This window comes from Epinephelus moara, chromosome 11 (assembly GCF_006386435.1).
Source record: "Epinephelus moara isolate mb chromosome 11, YSFRI_EMoa_1.0, whole genome shotgun sequence".
Taxonomy (NCBI): domain Eukaryota; kingdom Metazoa; phylum Chordata; class Actinopteri; order Perciformes; family Serranidae; genus Epinephelus; species Epinephelus moara.
In genome coordinates, this window is record NC_065516.1 from 29971220 (window position 1) to 29992298 (window position 21079).

Genomic DNA, 21079 nt, shown 5'->3' on the forward strand with positions numbered 1-21079 from the left:
CCGCCCCCTGCTCTCCACTCACACACAGCAGGCAGCCAGGGTGAGCGACACAGATCTCTCGTCTTCAGGGAGAATAGCGAAAATTATGATACAATGACGGATAATTGACGGAGTTGGTGAGATAAATGTGCAAGATAACGTTTATCTTGTAAAAAAAACAACAACAAAAACGCGACTGCTCAAGTCTACCAATAACAGAACCGTTAAGGTCAGAGCTTATCAATACTGCGGTCTCGGAGAATGTAGCCCCGGGGCTCGTTCAATACCGGAGTTCGGTACCCATCCCTAATGGTATTGGTGTTCTGAACCAACTAGTCAGTGTAGCAGGCCCCTTATAACTCATATCTATGAGGCTGATAACCACTAATAACACCTATTTAATCAAGTGATAACATGGAAAAATACAAAATATTGTTTGTTACTTGCTTTGAAAAACATATCAATGACTGAAATGTCACTGTCACATCACTAAATACGAAACACAGAAACACATTTGTAGGTGCTGTTGCTTTGGTTGTGCCCATAAAGTGCAGACATGGCTGCCTTCACCTTGGCTCCATGGCTCTGAATCAGTGACTGTGAGGGAAGGTACATTTATTTGGACATTAAAAATCCCAATACAATATACTTAAGAGGAAAGATCTCAGCTCCCCTAGACTGTTTTACAGGGGTGGAACTAAAAAATTATTTTCATTATTGATTAAGCTGCCAAATATTTCATTTTTTGTCTGTTAAATGTGAGACAATGGAGAAAAACAAAATTTGAAATATTACAATTAAATATAACTTTAAAAAGCCCAAGGTGACATACAGTATTTGATTTGTTTTATTCGACCAACGATCCAAAATCCAAACATTCAGTTTACTGTAACGGCAAATCCTCAGATTTAAAAAGCTGGAGCTGTCAAATGTTTTGCATTTTTGCTTGAAAATTGCCTGTAATTATTAAGCAATAATAAAAATTGTTGCAGATGTATTTTCTGTCCACTCATTGTTTTATCCAGTTTGATAGTCCAATTAATGCTCTTTGTATTTTAGCTCTCCCTGAAGCTGTCTTGTGTACTTATGTCTTTCATTTTCCAAACTGCTGATTAAGAGCATGCATGTTGTAGCTGTTTACAGTATGGATGGGGAGGGCAATAGTGAAAGTGATAGCAACAGTATTGATGGTGACACTGTGTTGGAAAGAGCAAGTTACGCAAAATGAGGGAGAATCACACCCTATCAAAAGCACCACCCAAAACTGAAACAGTTATTGCTGCCTCTTTTATGACTGATTTGTCCCAGAGTGATGATTGAATGCCTATAAAAATGTGGGTATGCAAAGAATCTGCCAGATTTCAGAGGCTGACACCAAAACGCAACATTTGCTGCCCTGGTTTAGACAGCTAATCAAACTGTAATAAGGGGCAATCTGAAAGGAGCTGGTTCAGTTAAAACCTGTAAATGGGGAACATGCCAAAATGTTGACTGAGTAACCATCATCAGTTCTACTGTTTAGCCAAATGTTTATCTTTTTTTACATCTTGACATGGGATGACACAAAAAAGGAGCATTTTCACCTCGGCAACAATCAAAACAAAACCATATCACACACCGTACATCTAGGTCAACTCGTCTGGAATTCATAGTTAGGAGACTCCCCAGGCTCATCAACCAGGCATGAATAATCCATGTCCAGATTTCAATTAGCCTGCAAGCAAGACTCATCAATATGTGTGTGTGTGTCTGTGTGTGTGTGTGCGCACGCTCCAGAAATAACTAACTTTAACACTGATGAGACAGAGACGAATGCTGGGCCTGGGGCCATTGCTCATTTACAGATGTCTATGTTAAGTAAAACCCAAACAGGGTGAGAGATCCATCTGTTTCATCTTCCATCTCGGCTTCCTGTCTCTCTTATTTCTGAGGCATTGTAAGTGGCCTCAGTTTACCTTTACTTAGAGCTGCAGCACAACAATACAGCATTACAATGTTCTCTGATCAAATTAGTCTAAAAATAGCTCAGCTGTTGGTTTGGAGGGCCTGGAAATTGCAAAAAAAAGTGCCTCTTTCTTTTGAGCACTGCAATGATGGTGAACCTAGATATGATGAGCAGCATAGATCACATGCAAATGTAGGTAACAATCTGTAATCTCTGATCATCCTATCCTCCATATTCCTTTCCTATTCGTCTTCCAGGGGGAAATCCTCTTTTTGCAAACTGAAAAAACCTCAATTTAGCAAGTCATTTGATTTGTTTGCATCTTTTTTTGCTATGACAAGGGTAATATCTATTCACAGATAACTGCACATGCATGCACAATCTGTAGGCAATGGTACAGGGCCTTTTAAATTGCTGCTCCCACCCTCTGGAACTCACTCCCTGAAGACAACCTTCAAGAAAACCCTCATGACACACCTTTTCAAAACTGCCTACAACCTCTAATATCAGTGTACTTCACCCTTTCTGCATTATTTCCCTCTCTGCCTCCCTATGGATTATTTCATCTTCCTCATCTTCTTTTTTTCTTAATAGCTGTTGTTGCTCTCTGTAAAGAGTCTTTGGACGCATTCACACTGGCGCTATTTGGTACGCTTTAAACGAACCCTGGTCCGCTTCCACGGATAGTTCGGTTCATTTGGAGTGGTGTGAACGCTCACTTGAACTCTGGTGCGGACTAAACAAGCGAACCCTGGTCTGCTTCAAAACAGGGGGTCTCGGTTTACTTGCAAGTGAACCCCGGTGCGGTTCGACTGCAAACCAACTATCCAGTGAACCAAAGAGAGGAAGTGACATAGCTCGCTGCCTCGCCTGCTGCTTATACTGGGCAAGACTGCATATATTTGGTGTTGCTCCAGTGTTTTTGTGGTGACCAAGCCGGCTGAAGGGGATGGATTTCTGTTTTCGGTCCTGGTCAATCCATAAGCCAGGTTTTCTTCTTCCTCATGCTTTTTTTCGTCCTGGTCAGTGGTGGTTTCGGGCAATACCACCCCAAAACGAGCAGCTGTTGTAACTGTGTGGCGTTGTCCAGGCGGTTTGGTCCGCTTTGAAAAGTGCAAATGAAGGTGTGAAATTCTTTGGTATTCCCCGCCCAGTCAAGTCCCCCAGACTATCCTGGTGTGAATGCGCCCTTAGAGTATCCTGAAAAGCACTATATAAATCCAATGTATTACTAATTATTATAATTATTATTACAAGAGTTTGGTATCATAAGTCTTCTGGTTTGTGTTTGTAGTAGAAGTACTAGCCAATCATGCGTGAGCCGGTTTTGGTTGCCTGTAGGTCTGTGTGGAGAGCAAAGGAATGCTTTGGCCAAAATGCAATTTGGAACCCCCAGGCTATCATTCGACGATGACTTAGCTTTTTATTAGCTTTTCACTAATTGTCTGCATTCATAAGCAGGCATCTGTTTAAAGAGATCATCTGAAATGTTGTCTGAACCTGTCTCAAGTTGCAAATTGAACTGTAAACAATAAGAGGAAGTCTTGGCCTGGATATCCGCTGGCTACATCAGATCTCCCCATATACTGGCCGTTGCCCATAGAGGCTTTATCGTTGTCAGATTATAGCCGATGGGTTCTGGGAATAGGAAAGGGTTGTTACTGATTCACTTTCATTCATAACATATAGCAAATGGCTCAAGTGAAACTGTGATTATGATCAATAAATTGAGAAATTATTACTCCCTTCTGTCTATTTGCATTCAGAATTAATTCAATTACAGTGCCACTCTCTGTTGCTAGATTTATAGTGGTTTAAAAAAAGGTTCAAATAAAAGTGTAAAGAGATATTTCATGCTTTGTGAAGCCATGCCCATAAAGCCGTTAAACCCACATCACTGCTGCCAACCAACAACACCCAATTTCCATAAAGCCATTTATAGACTTTAGAAAACACATCTTTATGTAACTACCTATGCATTTTTCATATTCAGTGCATTTAGACTGGAGAGCATCTTGACTGTGGAATGACCGTGGAGAGCTTGGTGTATTTCACAAGTGATTTCCTACCCTTGGGAATCAATTACTTAACCTTTGTTTTGATGGCAACCATAAAACTTAACTACCCTTCAGGTCCGTGTATCGGTGACAGTCGACATGTCTTAATCACAGTCTAAGAGGAGTGATGGGCTTGACCCTGAGAGGCCTGTGCTATGGTATTGGCATGGTACTCTATGTTCTTACAAGCAGATATACATGCTTTGAAGTGCAACCTATTTAGCATGACAGGCTGAGCACAAACAGACATAAACAGAGATGGATACGCTGTCAAGTGAAGCCTGAATCTCCAGCCTCTTTATCTCTAACTGATGGTGTATACACTATAATGAGAAAACACAGGGTCACTTTAGAGAGCGAGCAATCACTCAGGCGAATCAGATTATACTGCTGCATTGTAGAAGGGCCCACCTGAAAGACCCTCTCATACTTATAACGAAGCTGCTCAATGAGCGCTGTGTGTGTTTTGCGCGAGTGTCGTCACCACTGTCAGCAGTTCTCATGGCAGATTTTTTCTGTAATCACATGCTCAAGGCAGCCGGGGTCACACACACAAACACACAACACAAGCAGATGATGGCATGCACTCTAAGCAAATAGAAAACACTATTTGTTCAGGTACAACCAACTCAAATATCATTATAATCAAACTGCACTCACATGGTGAAGCAAGATTAACACTTGAGCGACTCACTGATCACCCTGCGTCGCATTGTCTCCTTGCACATTTCCACGTTTACTGTTCAACAAAGTCACCATCTCTTAAAAGTAGCCAGGCTATGGCATGATGACCGACTGTATGTGTGACTTTCCTGTGTTTATTTGCTTAAATCAAGCAGTATTACCCCACAGGATAGGTTCAGGAGTCTTCTGGCCGTGGGGAGAGGTCATTAGAGGTCCAGTGACACAAAGGGTCATTCCTTAAGACTTGTACAAACAGCTTAGGACAAACACTAAAAAAAACAGCTTGAAACCAGTTCTTGCTCTCTCCCATTCCTTCCATCATCACATTTACCAAGAGGAACAAGTCCAAGCTTTGTGTTTGGATTTGTTAGTCATTCGGTCCTCTTGTCCAGTGACTGTTTTAAACACAAGAGAAGCAATCTGGATAAGGCCTGCCTCACCGTGACATAGCTTCACACCAATCTAGGGTTGCACTAACAGTTATTTTCATTCTTTATCAAGTCATTGATCCATAAAATGTCAAAATAATAGAAAAGAAAGCATCTATCACTACTTCAGGGAGCACAAAGTGAAGTCAAATCAGTTAGTCTATTGACTGAAAATTAACTATTCTATCGACTATTCTTCCTCTATGACTGTCGTTTATCAAACAGCTGCTGGTCCCAGCTTCTCAAATGTAAGGATTTACTGCTCTGCTTTCTTTTATTTGACTGTAAACTGTGTATCTTTGGTTTTTGAACTGTTGGTCAGACAACACAAGACATTTGAAGACGTCATCATGGACTTTGGGAGATTCAAATGACCAGCTGTCACAGGTTTCTGATTTGAATGACCAAACACTTCATCAAGAAAAACAACTGGCAAGTAACCCAAGTATTTTACTCACACCGTGGCAAAGGAGACTCAGCAAATAATCACTCAAGATGCCAAAACCTGAAAAACCATCTTTACGTGAAAATGCCTGAAATGATTCACTGACTGCAGTTGATTTCATTTCTTTTTAAGCGAATCATCAATTATCGACAAATCACTGCAGCTCTAAACTACTCTAGAAATTCCTCTGCCATGAGGTCAACATGAGATGTTTACAGTAGTGTCTCATGATGGTCTAAGGCCCAATCCCATTTCTACCCCTTAAATCTTCCACTTGGTATTGAGTGCCCTCGTTTGCGAGATAACCCTTGATGAGGAAAGTGAGAAATATTAGGGTAGAGATCTTTCCCTAAGAAATGACTCACCACTTCATGCAAATCGGCATGGCCGACATGCAGGCATACCTCACTAGGGCTGTCAAAATTGCTCAAAAATGACATTCGAATATTCCCTCTAAAAATAACTCATAGGTTCGAACCATTCAATTTTTTTTTTCGCATTATGTCCACAAGAGGGCAAACTAATACAAGGAAACATACTTGTATATGTATTAATACAAGGAAACATAACTACTTGTAGGTATTTTTATTTCAACATAAACATCTTTGAAAACATACCTACACATTAAAACCTATACCTCACGTGTATTAGGGATGCAATGAAAATGCCGGCTCCAGCGCTTGTGTTGTGGCGTGTGCTATGTTTATTCTTCTCCGTCTGATGAATCAACGGAGAAGAAATGCTGAAAACAGGAGGTGCCTACAAAGTCCTCTAGTTCTGATCGATTTTGTTCGGGTAAGTCGATTTGTTTAAATATTTTGACGCTGTGTTCAACCGAGTTGCTGATGAGTCTACGCTAGTCCAACCATCTGTTGTTTGTATAGCCTAAATTCAGATCGTACAGTAACAAATTGTTTTCCAAAACTTGCCGAAGTTGCTGACGTAGCAAGGTGTTCTGGGAAATTTCATCTTCCACTTCGTTGAAAGTGAGGGTCGGGGCTCCCTTGGAATCTAGGACGGGTTTTAAGTGTTGGAAACCACTTCCACTACGTCAATTCTGTTTTGGGACACCAGTAACCTAAATGTGAACGCACACAACCAAGTGCAAGTGGGTATTTCTAGGGGAAGTGTGGGTATTGGGACAGGCCCTATATGTTGGCTTTACCATTTTCTAGCATATACTTCTGTTGCAACTTTGGATAATGACTGAAAGCATAGGATCACAGATACAAGCACCCAAACTTGTGTTTCCTTTGTAAGGTGTCTGGGTTTACCTGAAGAAGCTTGGAGCAAAACTGTTGCTTCTTCACAAGATACAAGGTAGCTCAGACATCTGATTAGGATGCCCCCGGGATGCCTTCCTGTGCCAGTATTCAAGGCACGTCCAACTAAGAGGACACCCCTGGGTAGACCCAGAACATGCTGGGAGGGATTATATATCTCATACAGCCTGGGAATGCCCTGGAATTGACTACTACAACTCTGACCCAGAAAAGCTGCAGAGAATGGATGGATGCATTGGTGTCAAATATATATTTATTTGCAGCTATAGTCCAAAAAATATTCTACAAATATCTCTACTGTGCTTCAAACAACACACTGATCAACACACGTTTGACCCATTCCCTGCACTCTTTGCTGAAGGTGGCACAGTTCAGACTCAGAGCTCGAGGCTTTCTTGATTACTCCCTGCAGGAAGCCCACTACTCATAGGGAGGCGTACACTGAGGTTGACTGGCACATCATTTACACTGAGCAATACAGCTTCTGGGGAAAAGTCTGCCATGTCAGACAAATTGAGATATACAACCTGTTTTTAGAGTGTGTCAGTACAGTTTTGTTTTGGTAGATTACAGATCAAACCATATTATGTCTCCAATAACTGTGTGAACATCTTACAAGCCGAACTATTCCTCTTTTTGCTGGGGAAGCCCCCAAAACCAACCAATGTGCCGCGTGTATTAGAGTCAAAATGTACAGCAGCATGTGACTGTGCTGGTGTTAATGAGCACTGCAATGTGTGGCTGCGTCATTTCCTAGTCAGTGCCCTGTGGGAAGTGAATGGACACCCATGATCACATCCCCTCCCGCAGGAACACAAATTCACACTTTCGACAAACTGTGCCAACCTGACACACACACACACACACACAAGGTGGAGATGACACAAGATCAGGGTCAGGGCTCAGCAGGCCAACCTGAACGCTGTGAAGTTGGTGTATAGCCCACAAAGAGTGGAAGATAATGGTGAAACTAACAGTTGGGCCTACAGTATTTCCCCCGCAAAAGTACCTTTGCACTCTTGCACCCCAGTTTGGGAGCCTCTATTGTAAGGCTGATTTCCAAAATGCTGGAAAGGAAGTGCAAAGGGAGGTTGTAGTGATTGGTGTAAAGGGTGGGTGGGTCCTTTGCACAGATGTTGCAAGCTCTTATTATCTGTTAATACAGCCTGAATATTAAGAGGTGTGGGTGTTTGCAGGGCACTAACTCACTGAGCACAGCTGATACACCACATTGCATTGAATTATAATTGCTGTGTGTTGTGCCTTATGTAATTTAGGAGTAAGGGGTTAACTGCATCTGCATCTTACCGTCTAGATTTTCTCTGTCGCTGATGTGCTGGAGGTTGCAGCCCGTGTCCTCCCGGCTCAGCTCCGGCTCCGGCCGGTAGGGCTCGAGCCTGGAGTGGTTGTTCCTCCGGTGTTTGGGGCTCGAGGACACGCAGCAGGAGGTTGTATTCCCCATGGTGTGGGCAGCTTTATGTTATAGTCCAAACCCCTGAAACTGTGTCTCCAGCCTCCAACCGGCCGTGCTGCCTGCGTTACACGAGAGGAAAAAACGGGGCGGTAACGCGGATAGCCAGACCTGGTGCAAACTACAAACCCGGGGTATCCGTTAGCGTCACACGCCCTTTCCCCGAGTCTCCAGCACGCTTAGCCGCACAAGCGGACTCATTTAAAGGGCTGATAACACGCCGAGGTGGGCTAATAAATCGGAGGAGCAGCCCAGTGTCTCCTCACTAACGTCCAGGCGAAGGAAGACAGTGTGTGTTAACAGGCTTCGGTTTCACACTCGACTCCCTCGCCTCGCAGTTTCCGTCCGAGCGTCCAGATATCTTCACAAACACATTTTGGTCCACCATTACGTTATGACGACACCAATGAACACGAGGACATGATTATTTAGCTCGTCTGGAGAGGATATTTCTGCTCTCGGCGCTACATGGTTGCCAATGTACTGTAGACTGCTGCTGCTACATCCGCTGCCGTGGAGCTTTCACGTGCTCCTCAGAAAGTCGGATTTTCGACAGTATTGTTAAGAAATTGCTTCGCGCTTATAAACGCATCACATATTGTGATTTTAGAGACACAACAGCCCCAATTGAACACAATCATCATCAGAATAAAAACACACTAGCACACTCACTACAACTTTTAAGATAATTAGAGGTACTTTGTGTCAGCATACGTCATTTGCATCATGTTATTTAACTTTGAAAACAACTTGCAAAGAAAAATGCGCAGTATCTATGTTCAATTTTACCTTCAAATTTTTATTCTGTATTTCTGCCGCTCGTTTCGTTTTCTATATTTTTCACGTATATAAATTGCAAGTAGAAATTACAGTATTTCCGACAGCACGTAAACACATCTCAGAAACCTACAGCGCTATGGCTGTGATGGAAAAGGTTCCGGTTCAAGTGGGTGGTTACAAGTATGTAATTAATGGACAATTATGACACTCTATTGGGGATGCAATAAAATATGAAAAATATATTAATGTAGAATATAAGTAATATAATATAAAAAGACACTGTCATGGGCTCAAGTTGGCCCCTGAAGTTCATTAATGGTTTGTTCAATTCCACTAATAAATTTAGCAAAATACTGTCTGTAGCAAATACTGTCTGTAAATAAAAGTAAACTATGAATGTTCTTGCTTTACAGGTGCATGGATACCACTGCTGCCCCTCCCAGTGTTATGCCATGTTATGCACCCAAACATGGACATCTGCCATTTCCTCCTCACCCATATTTGTGAGTGCCAGTTAATTATTTGATCTTGACTCATGACTGACAAATCCATGAGGGCTTTGCAGTGCCTGCGACAGATTGAAATGGTTGCTCATACTAAAGCTCCCAGCAGGATTAAGTGTGAGATTAGCAGAGGTTAACGTAAACAAAGTGAGGTCCTGAGGAGTCTACTAATCCTGTCAGCTGGTTTCCATGTCACACAAGACAATGTATACATTGATGCTTCAGACACCATGAGTGTTGGTGGAGAATGAGTGAGAATTGATAGGATTTTTGCATGATTGTGTTGGCTGACACGATCAGGCATGGTGCTGTAGTGCAGCCTGCTGGCACTGCCGCTGCACTGCATTTGAAAAGGGACTACACCCACATTACAGCCCGTGCCAGGTGTTTAACAAAAGGTGTGATCTGAAAGTTGTTTTTCTTAAAACCTTTAAGAAGATGCAGAGGCAACTGTTTCAGATTCTGCAAACCAAGATCACAGACTAAAGACTGCACTGAAGCTGATGAGTGCTTACCATCTGGAGGCATCTACATGCTACTTGCAAACCAATCTGTGCAAGTATCAGTGACTTCACCAGAGACAATGACACATTTTAATTGCCGTTGTCTATAACACAAAGCATTCCACCTGCTCTCATTGATTCAGTAACATTAAATGCTAGGTGTGGTCTATTTAGACGGTATTTCCTTTTCCCTACCAGTGCATTCCACAGTGGTTTAGTCTCAATCAGGGTGAAAGTTGACTGTGTGTTGTTGTAGACCGGACAGGAATAAGGTTTCACAATAGGCCCAGGTGCAGCGTAAGTCTCAGTGGTATTGGGTTCTTCCCTAAGTTGTTTTGTTTCCATGATGTCTACGAAACAAAGTGCACATGGAGAGTGACAGAGCAGAAAACACTGCACGCAAACATAAAGCAGTGAAGATGTAGCTCAAAAATTATACTAATAACATAGATATTTTGCATATTTTTGAGGTGTTCCATGTAAAGAAAACCAAAATTCCATTCCCATTATCATAACTATGAATCAAGTTGCAGATATCTGCCTGGAGAAGGTGCACTTTTCCTTTGACTGCAACAAATTCTTGAGTACATGGGAATTTAACTGAATCCATTGAGTCAAAGAATGCCATCACTGAAAACCAGGCCAGTCTGTCCTTCCCCTCAGCACATCCACATTCCTTCTGGATGTGATCTATGGAAAATAAGTTTAAATACTCATTCTACTTCCTCCTCTGCAAGCAAGCACTGCTCAATGACAGTGCAACTTTTTCACAACATGTTTGTCATCTGCATAAAGGCAACAAAAGATGTGAAAGAGGAAGAACTGCTTCTCTTTGTTGGTGACAATCATAGCAACCACGTCATGTTTTTTAATGTATTTCTTATATTAAAGGAGTGTGGGATTTAGTGACATCTAGTGGTGACAATTGCAATCAGCTGACACTTCTCCCATGTGCCTAATATGAACTCCTGGTTAGGATTCCTTCAGAGGTCATTGTTCAGGAGGTTTTTTACCAGGAGCCGAATTATCCGCAGAGGTCTCTTCCTCTCCAAAAAATAAATTGATTAAATAAAAACACTGAATATAGCAGTTTAATATTACAAATCAGTGTTTCTCCAATGCCGTTCGGCTTGTAGTAGACAGGTGTGCTCACCGTTTTTCTCTGATGATTTAAGATCCTGGCATTCAGGAGATTTTTACGGGGAGCTGAATTATCCACAGCGGTCTCTTTCTCTCCAAAACAACTGGACCAGGTGATTAAAACAGGTAAAAGCACTGAATAAAGCAGTTTCACATTAAAAATCTGTGTTTTTTCTATGCTGTTCTGCTTGTTGCAGAGGGGCTGCTAACTAGGATGGCTTGCGCAAAAACATTAATCGACCTAGTTAGAACCAGTGTTTGGTTTGTCCCTTTTGGGCTACTGTAGGAACATGGTGGTGCAACATGGCGATCTCTGTGGATGAGGACCTGCTCCCTATGTAGATATAAACAGCTCAGGCTAAGGTAACATAAACAGGATTCGGATTTTCAGGTGATTATACACTAAGGAAAACAAACTTGCTATACACAGAGAGATTGTGCAAGATATGCAAGATGGGTGATGAAATGCAGTGGCTGTTAATTCCTGGTAGTTTGCTTGCATCAAGATTTCTTATGTGGAATAAAATATAACACAAACATTGCTACGTGGAGCCCTGATGACCTGATGACCTGATTCCCTTTGAACTCTTGGCCTCTGGCAGCATTTCCTGAACAAATCCCCGTAGCAAAACAGACCCTCACAAAGACTGTCAGCTGATACAGTGTTTTAATAGAGCCAAATTATAAAATGGATCATAAAGGAATGCAAAATGCAATGAAGTTAAAACAGTGGCTTCTTCCCGTGCTGCAGCGCGGCCATCAGCCAGGGATTCCCTGCCTCCAGTGCGGCAATGCGAGTCTTCATTTGATCCACGTATTTGTTCACTCTGACCCTGCATCGTCTGGCAGCAGCTCTGTTCAAAGGGACACAAGTTCCTTGTAATACTCACTGATACCCTGACCTGAAACTAGGTTCTTGTTTTTGCTGGTGGTGGCACATTGGATACTTCAGAGCCAGAAACGCTGACATCATTGTGTAAACACATTTTACTGCAAGCACAAGGAGTGTTTTGTGTGAGTGTGTGTTTATGTGTCTGTTTAAGCAAGACCGTAGTCCTCAAGACACCCCACAGAAGCAGACCAACACAGCGTGTGCAATCAGAGGAATTACTCGACTTTGTGTCTGTGGATGTCTTTTAAGGATCTGAGCTCCTCAATCAGAGTCTTGTTTCGGTTTTCGAGCACGGCCACGCGATTTTCAAGGCATCTGACATATTCCTTCTTCTTTCGTCGACACTCTCGGGCAGCTTCCCTGGAAGCAACAACAACAGTTACCATGAAAGAGAAGACTTGACATCTTGGCTTCTCTCCCAGAAACAACAGAAATCTGCATGCATACAGTCATGCATACATTTTCACAGAGGGGAAAAGAAAGCTCACGTAGCAAAAGTTACAAACAGTTCTCTCTTGTGGGCACAGACAGTTTAGATGATGATAATTATGACCACGTTTGTGATACCTTCAGGACAGGACTAGAGTCAACCACGGCAAAGGAATGTCATAAACAAGAACACAAACCAAATGAATAAAATGCATCCTAGAAGACTTATCTACACACAACTGACCTACTTACTAATGCAAGCTCTAACAGTTGATCAGCCAACTCATTGCTCACTCCAAACATGCGACACAGAGCAGATAATGGAGAGTCAGACAACCTAAGAGTTAGCAGCTAAACACCCTGGATGGAGGAGGATCATGCGGTGGAATGATGATAGACTTGTGGATGTTATTATTGCATGCAGTCATTGTCATACATTGTCATTTGGTATTTGTGTACACAGTGAGCAACACTGAAAGGGCATTAGATTGGATGAGAATCACCAGTGAATGTGTCCAGCAGAGCCAGATGTTAAAGCCAATACGGATATCAGCATTTGAGAGTATATAAACTAAACAATCAGTGGTCTGTAGTGTAGCTCCACCTTCTAGTATCATCTCAGTTTGCTTGGAACCTTGACCAAAGTGGTACCTAAAAAATATAGTATCGGTATGGCTTATTTATCGTCCAGGGTCTAATGTCCAAGCTGGTGAGTAAGAATGGTCCTCCCTACCTGTTCTTCATCAAGCGGAGCTCCCTCTTTTCTATTGTCTCTGCGTGTTTCAGGGAGCTGTGAGTGCTGGTCTCTGCCTCCTCCTGTGGAAGGCTGGAGCTGGCGTTATGCAGCTGGCAGGCAGGCATGTCACCTGAGGTGCCTGAGGAGACACAAAACAACATGCAAGTCAGTGGGACTGGGTTGCACCAGCTGTTTGTGAATCCATTATGAAGCATGTGTGGAAAAAGTCTTTCTGAAGTGCTAACTGCTTAAAAACTTAAAATGTACATGTTACATGCTTTAACTAATCATTATGAACTACAGTCATTTTTGATTGCGCAGTGTAATTGTTATAGAACAATGACACTATTTGTGTTTAGATTGGTTTCCTNGAGGTGCCTGAGGAGACACAAAACAACATGCAAGTCAGTGGGACTGGGTTGCACCAGCTGTTTGTGAATCCATTATGAAGCATGTGTGGAAAAAGTCTTTCTGAAGTGCCAACTACTTAAAAACTTAAAATGTACATGTTACATGCTTTAACTAATCATTATGAACTACAGTCATTTTTGATTGCGCAGTGTAATTGTTATAGAACAATGACACCATTTGTGTTTAGATTGGTTTCCTATGATCCTCGCTTTCCCGATGCAGTTCTGTCTGCCATCTTGTGTGATCACATGGTGAAATAAAGGCTATTAAAAAAGGTGATTTACGGCACAAAGGAAGTGCATCAACCATTGTGCAACCAAAATAGGAAGAGGATAGCGCTTTTATTTTCCACAGTAGCTCTAGGTACCTTTCCTGATATCAGACAGAATTGTCAGCCTGTTACACTGTCACCATCTTCACTCGAACTGATGTCCATGGGAAGGGGATTCCATTTTCCCTAACCAATAAGGGCAATGTATCCCCCTGAATCTAACATCATTTTAAGTTCACACTGATGCATAGCCATGCTAACATACTTGTTTTAAGAGTAGAGTGGAGCGAAGTAAAAAAACTGCTACTATGATATTGAACAACATTGATGGCAAAGTAATCTTGTAGTGATTGTCATATGCCTGATTGTATAGCACCTTCCTTTTTACACTACATGTCACATTCACACACTGGTGGCAAAGGCTGCCATCTGCTACTCAGTGTCCATTGACAGGCTCTTTGGATGTGTCAATTTTCCAATTAGTGGATGACCCTCTCCTTCCTCTGAGCTTCCCAAGATATAAATCTTACATTTGCAATCCTGTCTCTCCGGTTCCACCGAGATTTGAACTCAGATCACTGGATTCAAAGTCCAGAGTGCTAACCATTACACCATGGAACCCTGTCGCATTCACATTCACACACTGGAGGCTACGATGCAGGGTGCCACCTGCAACTCTGTAACCACTGACATAACAATTTGGATGCTACGACATACAGACTGGAAGAACCGAGATCAAGTTGTCAATTTTCCAATTAGTGGATAAGCCACTCTATTTCTGAGGCACTGCTGCCCAAGATATAAATCTTACAGTTACGATCAGGTTCCACCGAGACTTGAACTCGGATCACTGGATTCAAAGTCCAGAGTGCTGACCATTACACCATGGAACCCTGTCACTTGTGGTGCATGCTTGACAAGAGTTTGACAACAGTGTTCAGTTCTGAACTGAAGAAGTCTCTTGGATGAGCGTCAAAACGTCTTCAAGAAAGTCAAGTTGCCTACGAAAAAGCACTTGTAGTGCTCGCCATAGTTGTTATTATACTACTTATTGTATAGCACCTTTCTTGTCTTCCGATCACTCAAAGCGCTTTTTACACAAAAGGTGACATTTCAACACTGTTGGCTGAGGCTACCACATGCTTCTCAGTAACCATTGGCATGTTCTCACACACTGATACTTTAACATGCTGATTGGAGGAGTCCAGGATCTGACAGATCTGACAAACTGTCAAGTACTCAGTGTATGAACTGCACCTGAGTAATAGACACCGATGATGTAAACCTCGCACCCACTCAAAGCGCTTTTTACGCTGTATGTTACATTCACACACTGGTGGCCAAGGCTACCATGCAGGCTGCCACCTGCAACTCAGTAACCATTGACATATTCTCGGGTGCAGTTTGGGTGCTTTGACATGCAGACTGAAAGAGCTGGGGACAAAGAGCATGGATACCAAGAGGCGAAGCTCCGTTGAATTTCTGCCAACAGCCACTAGGGGCGCTGCCGCCATTTTGGACTGTTGAGCTTGGACTGTTGCGCCCAGACAACATGCAAGATGTCAAGGAGAAAGGAGAAAAAAAGTAAAAGAAAACAGTGTAGTGCAATTAACTGCAACAACTATCGGTGGAACACTCCGCACCTGGCCTTCCACCGTTTCCCGAAGGATCCCGACAGAGGTGTACGTTTTAAAGTGTTTTAATATCAATTTAATATGCCAGTTTTCGTGGGAAGATATATGTATATATGTATATATAGGCCTATATATGGCCTCTTGGACCATTTATATCAGAACTGATTACTGCTTTAGCATTAAAATATATCATATTAAAATAGCTTAAAATAGCTTATATATTATTATTATTATCATTATTACTGTCCCCTTACTGTACAAACTGTAAATAAATATTTATTCCTGACTATGTGACGTCGCCATTAATGTGTTTCTAGTTAAAATATTGATTTTTTTTTATTATTATTATTTTTTTTTTTTGGTAGATTGGCTTATGGGATGATTTTGAAGGAGTAATTAAGTTAATCTTCTCATAAGTGGATGTTATATGTAGAGATGCCATCTCGGCCGTTTTTCCTCGTTTTTTTTTTTTTTTTTAAAGTCTATATTTTGCTTTGCAAAAACGTGAAAAAGCAGCTGTGACCAAGCTATCACGAGGTGAGTAGCATTGTAAGCATAATTAATAGCGATATACTTCAGTTTGTCTGTGTGTTTTTGTATGCAAGCGGGTCTGCTGCGGTCTGCTGACGGTCCAAAATGGTGGCGGTAGGACGAAACCATGGGGGAATTTGTTGCTATGGGGCGTTCTATTGAGCTTCACCTCTTGGTATCCATGCTCTTTGGTGGGGATCAAGCTGTCAATTTTCCCAATTAGTGGACAACCCGCTCTATCTCTGAGCCACAGTTGCCCAAGATATAAATCTCACACTTGGTATCAGGTTCCACCGAGACTTGAACTCGGATCACTGGATTCAAAGTCCAGAGTGCTGACCATTACACCATGGAACCGTATGGCTTGGCTTGACAACAGCATTCAGTTCTGAACTTCTTCGGTTCTGAACTGAAGAAGCTTCTTGGATGAGCAGCAAAACGTCTTCCAGAAAGTCAAGCAAGTCCAGTTGCCTATGAATGAGCACTTATGATAATCTTTTAGTGTTTGCCATGGTTGTTATTATACTACTTATTGTATAGCACCTTTCTCGTCTTCCGATCACTCAAAGCGCTTTTTACACAAAATGTTACATTTCAACAATGGTGGCCGAGGCTACCACGTGGTTCTCAATAGCCACTGGCATGTTCTCCCTCACAGTTCCACAAGTTCCACCAAGACTTGAACTCGGATCACTGCATTCAAAGTCCAGAGTGCTAACCATTACACCATGGAACCACATCTATTGGCTTGATAACAGCGTTCAGTTCTGAACTTCAGTTCTGAACTGAAGAAGCCTCTTGGATGAGAGGCAAAACATCTTCAAGAAATTCAAGCAAGCATGCCTATGAAAAAGCGCTTATGATGATCTTGTATTGCTTCCTATAGTTGTTGTTATACTCCTGATTGTATAGCACCTTCTTGTTTTCAATGACTCAGAGCGCTTTTTACACTGTATGTCGCATTCACACACTGGTGGCCAAGGCTACCATGCAGGCTGCCACCTGCAACTCAGTAACCATTGAAATATTCTCGGGTGCAATTTGGGTGCTTTGACATGCAGACTGAAAGAGCTGGGGATCAAGCTGTCAATTTTCCAATTAGTGGACAACCCCCTCTATCTCTGAGCCACAGTTGCCCAAGATATAAATCTCACACTTGGTATCAGGTTCCACCGAGACTTGAACTCGGATCACTGGATTCAAAGTCCAGAGTGCTGACCATTACACCATGGAACCGTATGGCTCAACTTGACAACAGCGTTCAGTTCTGAACTTCTTCGGTTCTGAACTGAAGAAGTCTCTTGGATGAGAGGCAAAATGTCTCCAAGAAAGTCAAGCAAGTTGCCTATGAAAGAGTGCTTATGATAATCTTTTAGTGTTTGCCATGGTTGTTATTATACTACTTATTGTATAGCACCTTTCTCATCTTCCGATCACTCAAAGCACTTTTTACACAAAAGGTGACATTTCAGCACTGTTGGCTGAGGCTACCACATGCTTTTCAGTAACCATTGGCATGTTCTCACACACTGATACTTTGACAGGTTGATTGGAGGAGCCCAGGATCTGACAAACTGTCAAGTACTCAGTGTATGAACTGTACCTCTGAGTAATAGACACCCATGATGTAAACCTCACACCCACAGTTCCACAGGTTCCACCAAGACTTGAACTCAGCTCACTGGATTCAAAGTCCAGAGTGCTAACCATTACACCATGGAACCCTGTTGGTTCTGTTCAACAACACCTTGACAGCACTGTTAGTCCTGCCCTTGGCACTGATTGGCTAATTGTTAGTCCCTTTGCTGTGCTCATTGCATTGTTTTTTATTTTAACCACTGTGCAATGCCAGACAAATCAGTTAACTCGAATGTAGTAGAGTGGGTGAATTCCAAGGTCTGGACCCAGGCACATCAGTAGCTATCCTCAGATACCAAAAAGTATCAGTGAAAGTTATTTGCAGTTAGTATCCTCAGTAGCAGAAGTGGCAGACGGTGGAACAACCGAAGTGACTGTGAAAACCAAAATGCATTGCATGGAAAGCGATCCGATTGTTTATTCAGACCATCTACCATTCAGAAATAAAATTATGAGTAAGAAGTATTAATGCAGTTTAGAATGAGGGGGATACATACAATTATGCTAGCCTAAGCACCATTCAGAGTAAGTTATTAATACTTACATTATGACTAGCTTAGTTTTGAATTAAAAAAGATATAGTGCAACATGTCAGTCAGTGTGTCTACTACTTTCATTGTAGTGACGGATTAAACTATCACACAACCTACATCATCATGTCACTCTTAACTTTTTTACATGAGTTTTGTTTTATAAACCAGAAGCTCTTATTGTCAGATGTGACATACAGATGTTTCACGACAATGTTCCAGAGAGCAACCAACAACCCTGTAAGTTAACTGCAGCTGAAACAGCTTTTTCAAAGACTGATCACATGCTTGTTCAGTGTGTGCTGTGAAATGCAGGGTCACATAAGGCTGCGTTAAACAGACACTAAATAGATATAATTTAAGTGTTAACGTGACTGAATTCCTCAATTTATTCTCTCCTCTTCTATCTCATCAAATGGATGTTTAAGACCCATTTAAAAGAATAAACACACATTAAGAAAGGGTGCCATTCTTATCTACTTTCTTCTGTTCATTGTTTGCCAGTAGATTTCACTGCCCCTCATATCATATAATACGTTCATGATTAATTCTGCGATATGCTGGAATGACAAAAACACCAAGTATAATCACAGTGTGGCTGGTGACTGACGTCAACGTACATCTTATTTGCCTGTTCCAGGAAAAGCAGTGACGTCAGCTACTGCTGCTATGTGCTGTGAGTGGGCAGAGCATTGAAGCATTTCACAGAGAGAGAGAGGGGGAGAAGGAGCAGCAGCAGAGAGAGAGATATAGAGAGAAACAGGGAGAGAGCATGACTGCGGAGACAAACAAACCCTGTGAAAATGTTTCTTATCGGAGGAAGCTTGTTGCTGCTGACTGTGGAAAATGAGGCCAATATTTCGGCAGTCCTTTACGACTTTTTTATGGGAGCCCACTTATGATGTTATTTGAGATAATTACAAAGCTTTCTAATATTGGTTTGGGAAAAATAGAAACAAATACAGAACGCTATGGCTGAAAATATCACAATAATGATGAGATATTAACTTCAAATTATTCCACATTGATTGTTGACATTAATATTTACTGACTAGAGATTATTTCAACTTCACAACAACAATATAAAAAAGCCCTTTTTTATCTGTAAGAAAAAGAGATGGTAGCAAACATACCTGTTTCTGTCTCATCCCCAGTCACAGCCATACTGGATCTACTCCCAGGCTTTTACCAAGACAAACTGTCCCCTTCAGAGTCTTCCCTCTGACTGAAATGTTACCACAGCCAACAGCGAGGCTGTGTGTGCAATTTTACAATTAGAGGCATTGACATCACTATGACATCACTGGCCTCCTGATGTCAACACAGCGCTATGAGTCAGGGGCTCTGCTGTTTGTCCACGGGGAGGAATTTTTTTTCAGCACAACACTGAAGAATGCAGCTTATTGAAGATGTCAGTGGAGACATGATGATTTGGACTTCACTGACTCAAACCTTTTTATTTATTATTGCTGAAACTTCACTGTGTAAGTCAGAGATAACATTTGATAACATTGCGTGTATCTTTACTGACAGAATCACAATGGAATATTTTGATAAAAGTCACTGCAAAAATGGGATGTGATTGCTTTAAGAGCCACACTCATATAGCCAAGTTATTAGATGCATAGCCACGATCATAACACAGCATTATTTTTCAGCTTAATTATTTATACCCAAAGCTATGAAGCTGGCTCCCTCTGCAGGCATCACAGAGGTAAATAGGGGACCTTCTGTTGAGGAAACATGCCAATGGTCTGTTTTGTTTGGACATCTGTGAGATAATTTCTCAGCCGTTTAAGCAGAAGGTGAAACAGCATAGGTTTACTTAATAAAAGCAGCAATACCACACTGAAATACTCTGTTACAAGCAAAAGTCCTGCACTGACACGTAAAAGTATGTAAGTATGAATAGCAATTGGTTTACCTTTTACAGTTTTTCTCAATTGTTTACACACAAATACTGGTACTTGAGACACAATGACCACAACACGTAACTCATGCACCAACCCCCTGAACCAATTCTGCTAAACTACAAGCACAATTCCTGCTTTACACTCAAATTGCAGTTCTAAAACACATTTTTTTTCAAAACACTACACACAGTTCTCTGCATTTGGCACAATTTCATGAAGAAAATCTCTTGTTTTCACAAAGAACACACTGTCATTCAAAATTCTAAAGTTAATTGCTCTACTATGCACACTGACTCATCACATGGGCAAACACCTGTCACACAGTTTTACAATTAGCAATCAGAGCTTTAGCATAAAAGGGCAACAGGTGAGCTTTTCTGTTTTGGAGCAATGGATGCCAACATTGGAAACAGAGGCAGAGCCAGAGCCAGAGGAGCGAGAGTAAGAGGAGGAGGACGGGGAGGACGAGGACGAGGAAGGCCAAGGACCGTAATCTCTGATGAGATCCGAGCCACTTTTTCTGCCTGGAGATGGAAAGTGTATGACCGAAATCCACAAACGTGTATACCCCTTCTCCAAGCTATGGTAGATGCATGTGGAGATATAGCAGTTGATGCTTTTCATGGCTGGATTTGCCATGCTAGGCGATAATTCCCCCGCTGCTTGGCCAGGGAAAACATTGCTTGTGATGTGGATGAGGTGCTGTGTCCAGACCGAAACAGAAGAGAGGATGCAGCATAGTTTTGTTTTGTTTTTTTACTGTAACTGTATACAGTAAATTCTTCTGTTGTTTTGTATGTAGACCACTGTATGTGCAACTTTGTGTTGGTTGGAATGTACACTGTGTACATTGTTTTTGTGGGAAAAATAAAATAT

The 21079-nt window shown here is 41.8% G+C and overlaps 2 protein-coding genes and 5 non-coding genes across 10 annotated transcripts in view; all 7 read right to left on the reverse strand.

Moving 5' to 3' along the window:
• ccny (cyclin Y) overlaps positions 1 to 8801 on the reverse strand; it is a 46754-nt gene extending 37953 nt beyond the window's left edge. For all 4 annotated transcript variants that reach the window (XM_050056601.1, XM_050056599.1, XM_050056600.1 and 1 more), the window contains exon 1: positions 8130 to 8801. In XM_050056601.1, coding sequence (XP_049912558.1) covers positions 8130 to 8283 — 154 coding nt within the window. In that variant the 5' untranslated portion in view covers positions 8284 to 8801. The remainder of the gene's footprint in view (positions 1 to 8129) is intronic.
• A 3065-nt stretch (positions 8802 to 11866) lies between these two features.
• LOC126397676 (cAMP-responsive element modulator-like) lies at positions 11867 to 19562 on the reverse strand. Its single transcript, XM_050056603.1, has 3 exons — positions 19424 to 19562; positions 13273 to 13414; positions 11867 to 12470 (listed from the first exon to the last, which is right to left on the reverse strand). The coding sequence occupies exons 1-3, from the start codon at positions 19452 to 19454 to the stop codon at positions 12326 to 12328; spliced, it is 318 nt and encodes a 105-aa protein (XP_049912560.1). The 5' UTR covers positions 19455 to 19562; the 3' UTR covers positions 11867 to 12325.
• trnaq-uug (transfer RNA glutamine (anticodon UUG)) lies at positions 14507 to 14578 on the reverse strand. Its single transcript has one exon. It is a non-coding gene; the product is annotated as a tRNA-Gln (tRNA).
• Positions 14779 to 14850, reverse strand: trnaq-uug (transfer RNA glutamine (anticodon UUG)). The gene has a single exon. It is a non-coding gene; the product is annotated as a tRNA-Gln (tRNA).
• trnaq-uug (transfer RNA glutamine (anticodon UUG)) lies at positions 16408 to 16479 on the reverse strand. The gene has a single exon. It is a non-coding gene; the product is annotated as a tRNA-Gln (tRNA).
• Positions 17287 to 17358, reverse strand: trnaq-uug (transfer RNA glutamine (anticodon UUG)). The gene has a single exon. It is a non-coding gene; the product is annotated as a tRNA-Gln (tRNA).
• On the reverse strand, positions 17775 to 17846 carry trnaq-uug (transfer RNA glutamine (anticodon UUG)). The gene has a single exon. It is a non-coding gene; the product is annotated as a tRNA-Gln (tRNA).
• Positions 19563 to 21079: the final 1517 nt, after the last annotated feature.

Coding starts and splice junctions, on each gene's coding strand:
- LOC126397676 (XM_050056603.1), bottom strand. CDS start 19,454: ATGGCTGTGACTGGGGATGAGACAGAAACAG. Junction 13,415..19,423: donor TGGGGATGAGACAGAAACAG/GTATGTTTGCTA, acceptor GTGTCTCCTCAG/GCACCTCAGGTGACATGCCT. Junction 12,471..13,272: donor CTCCGCTTGATGAAGAACAG/GTAGGGAGGACC, acceptor TGTTGCTTCCAG/GGAAGCTGCCCGAGAGTGTC.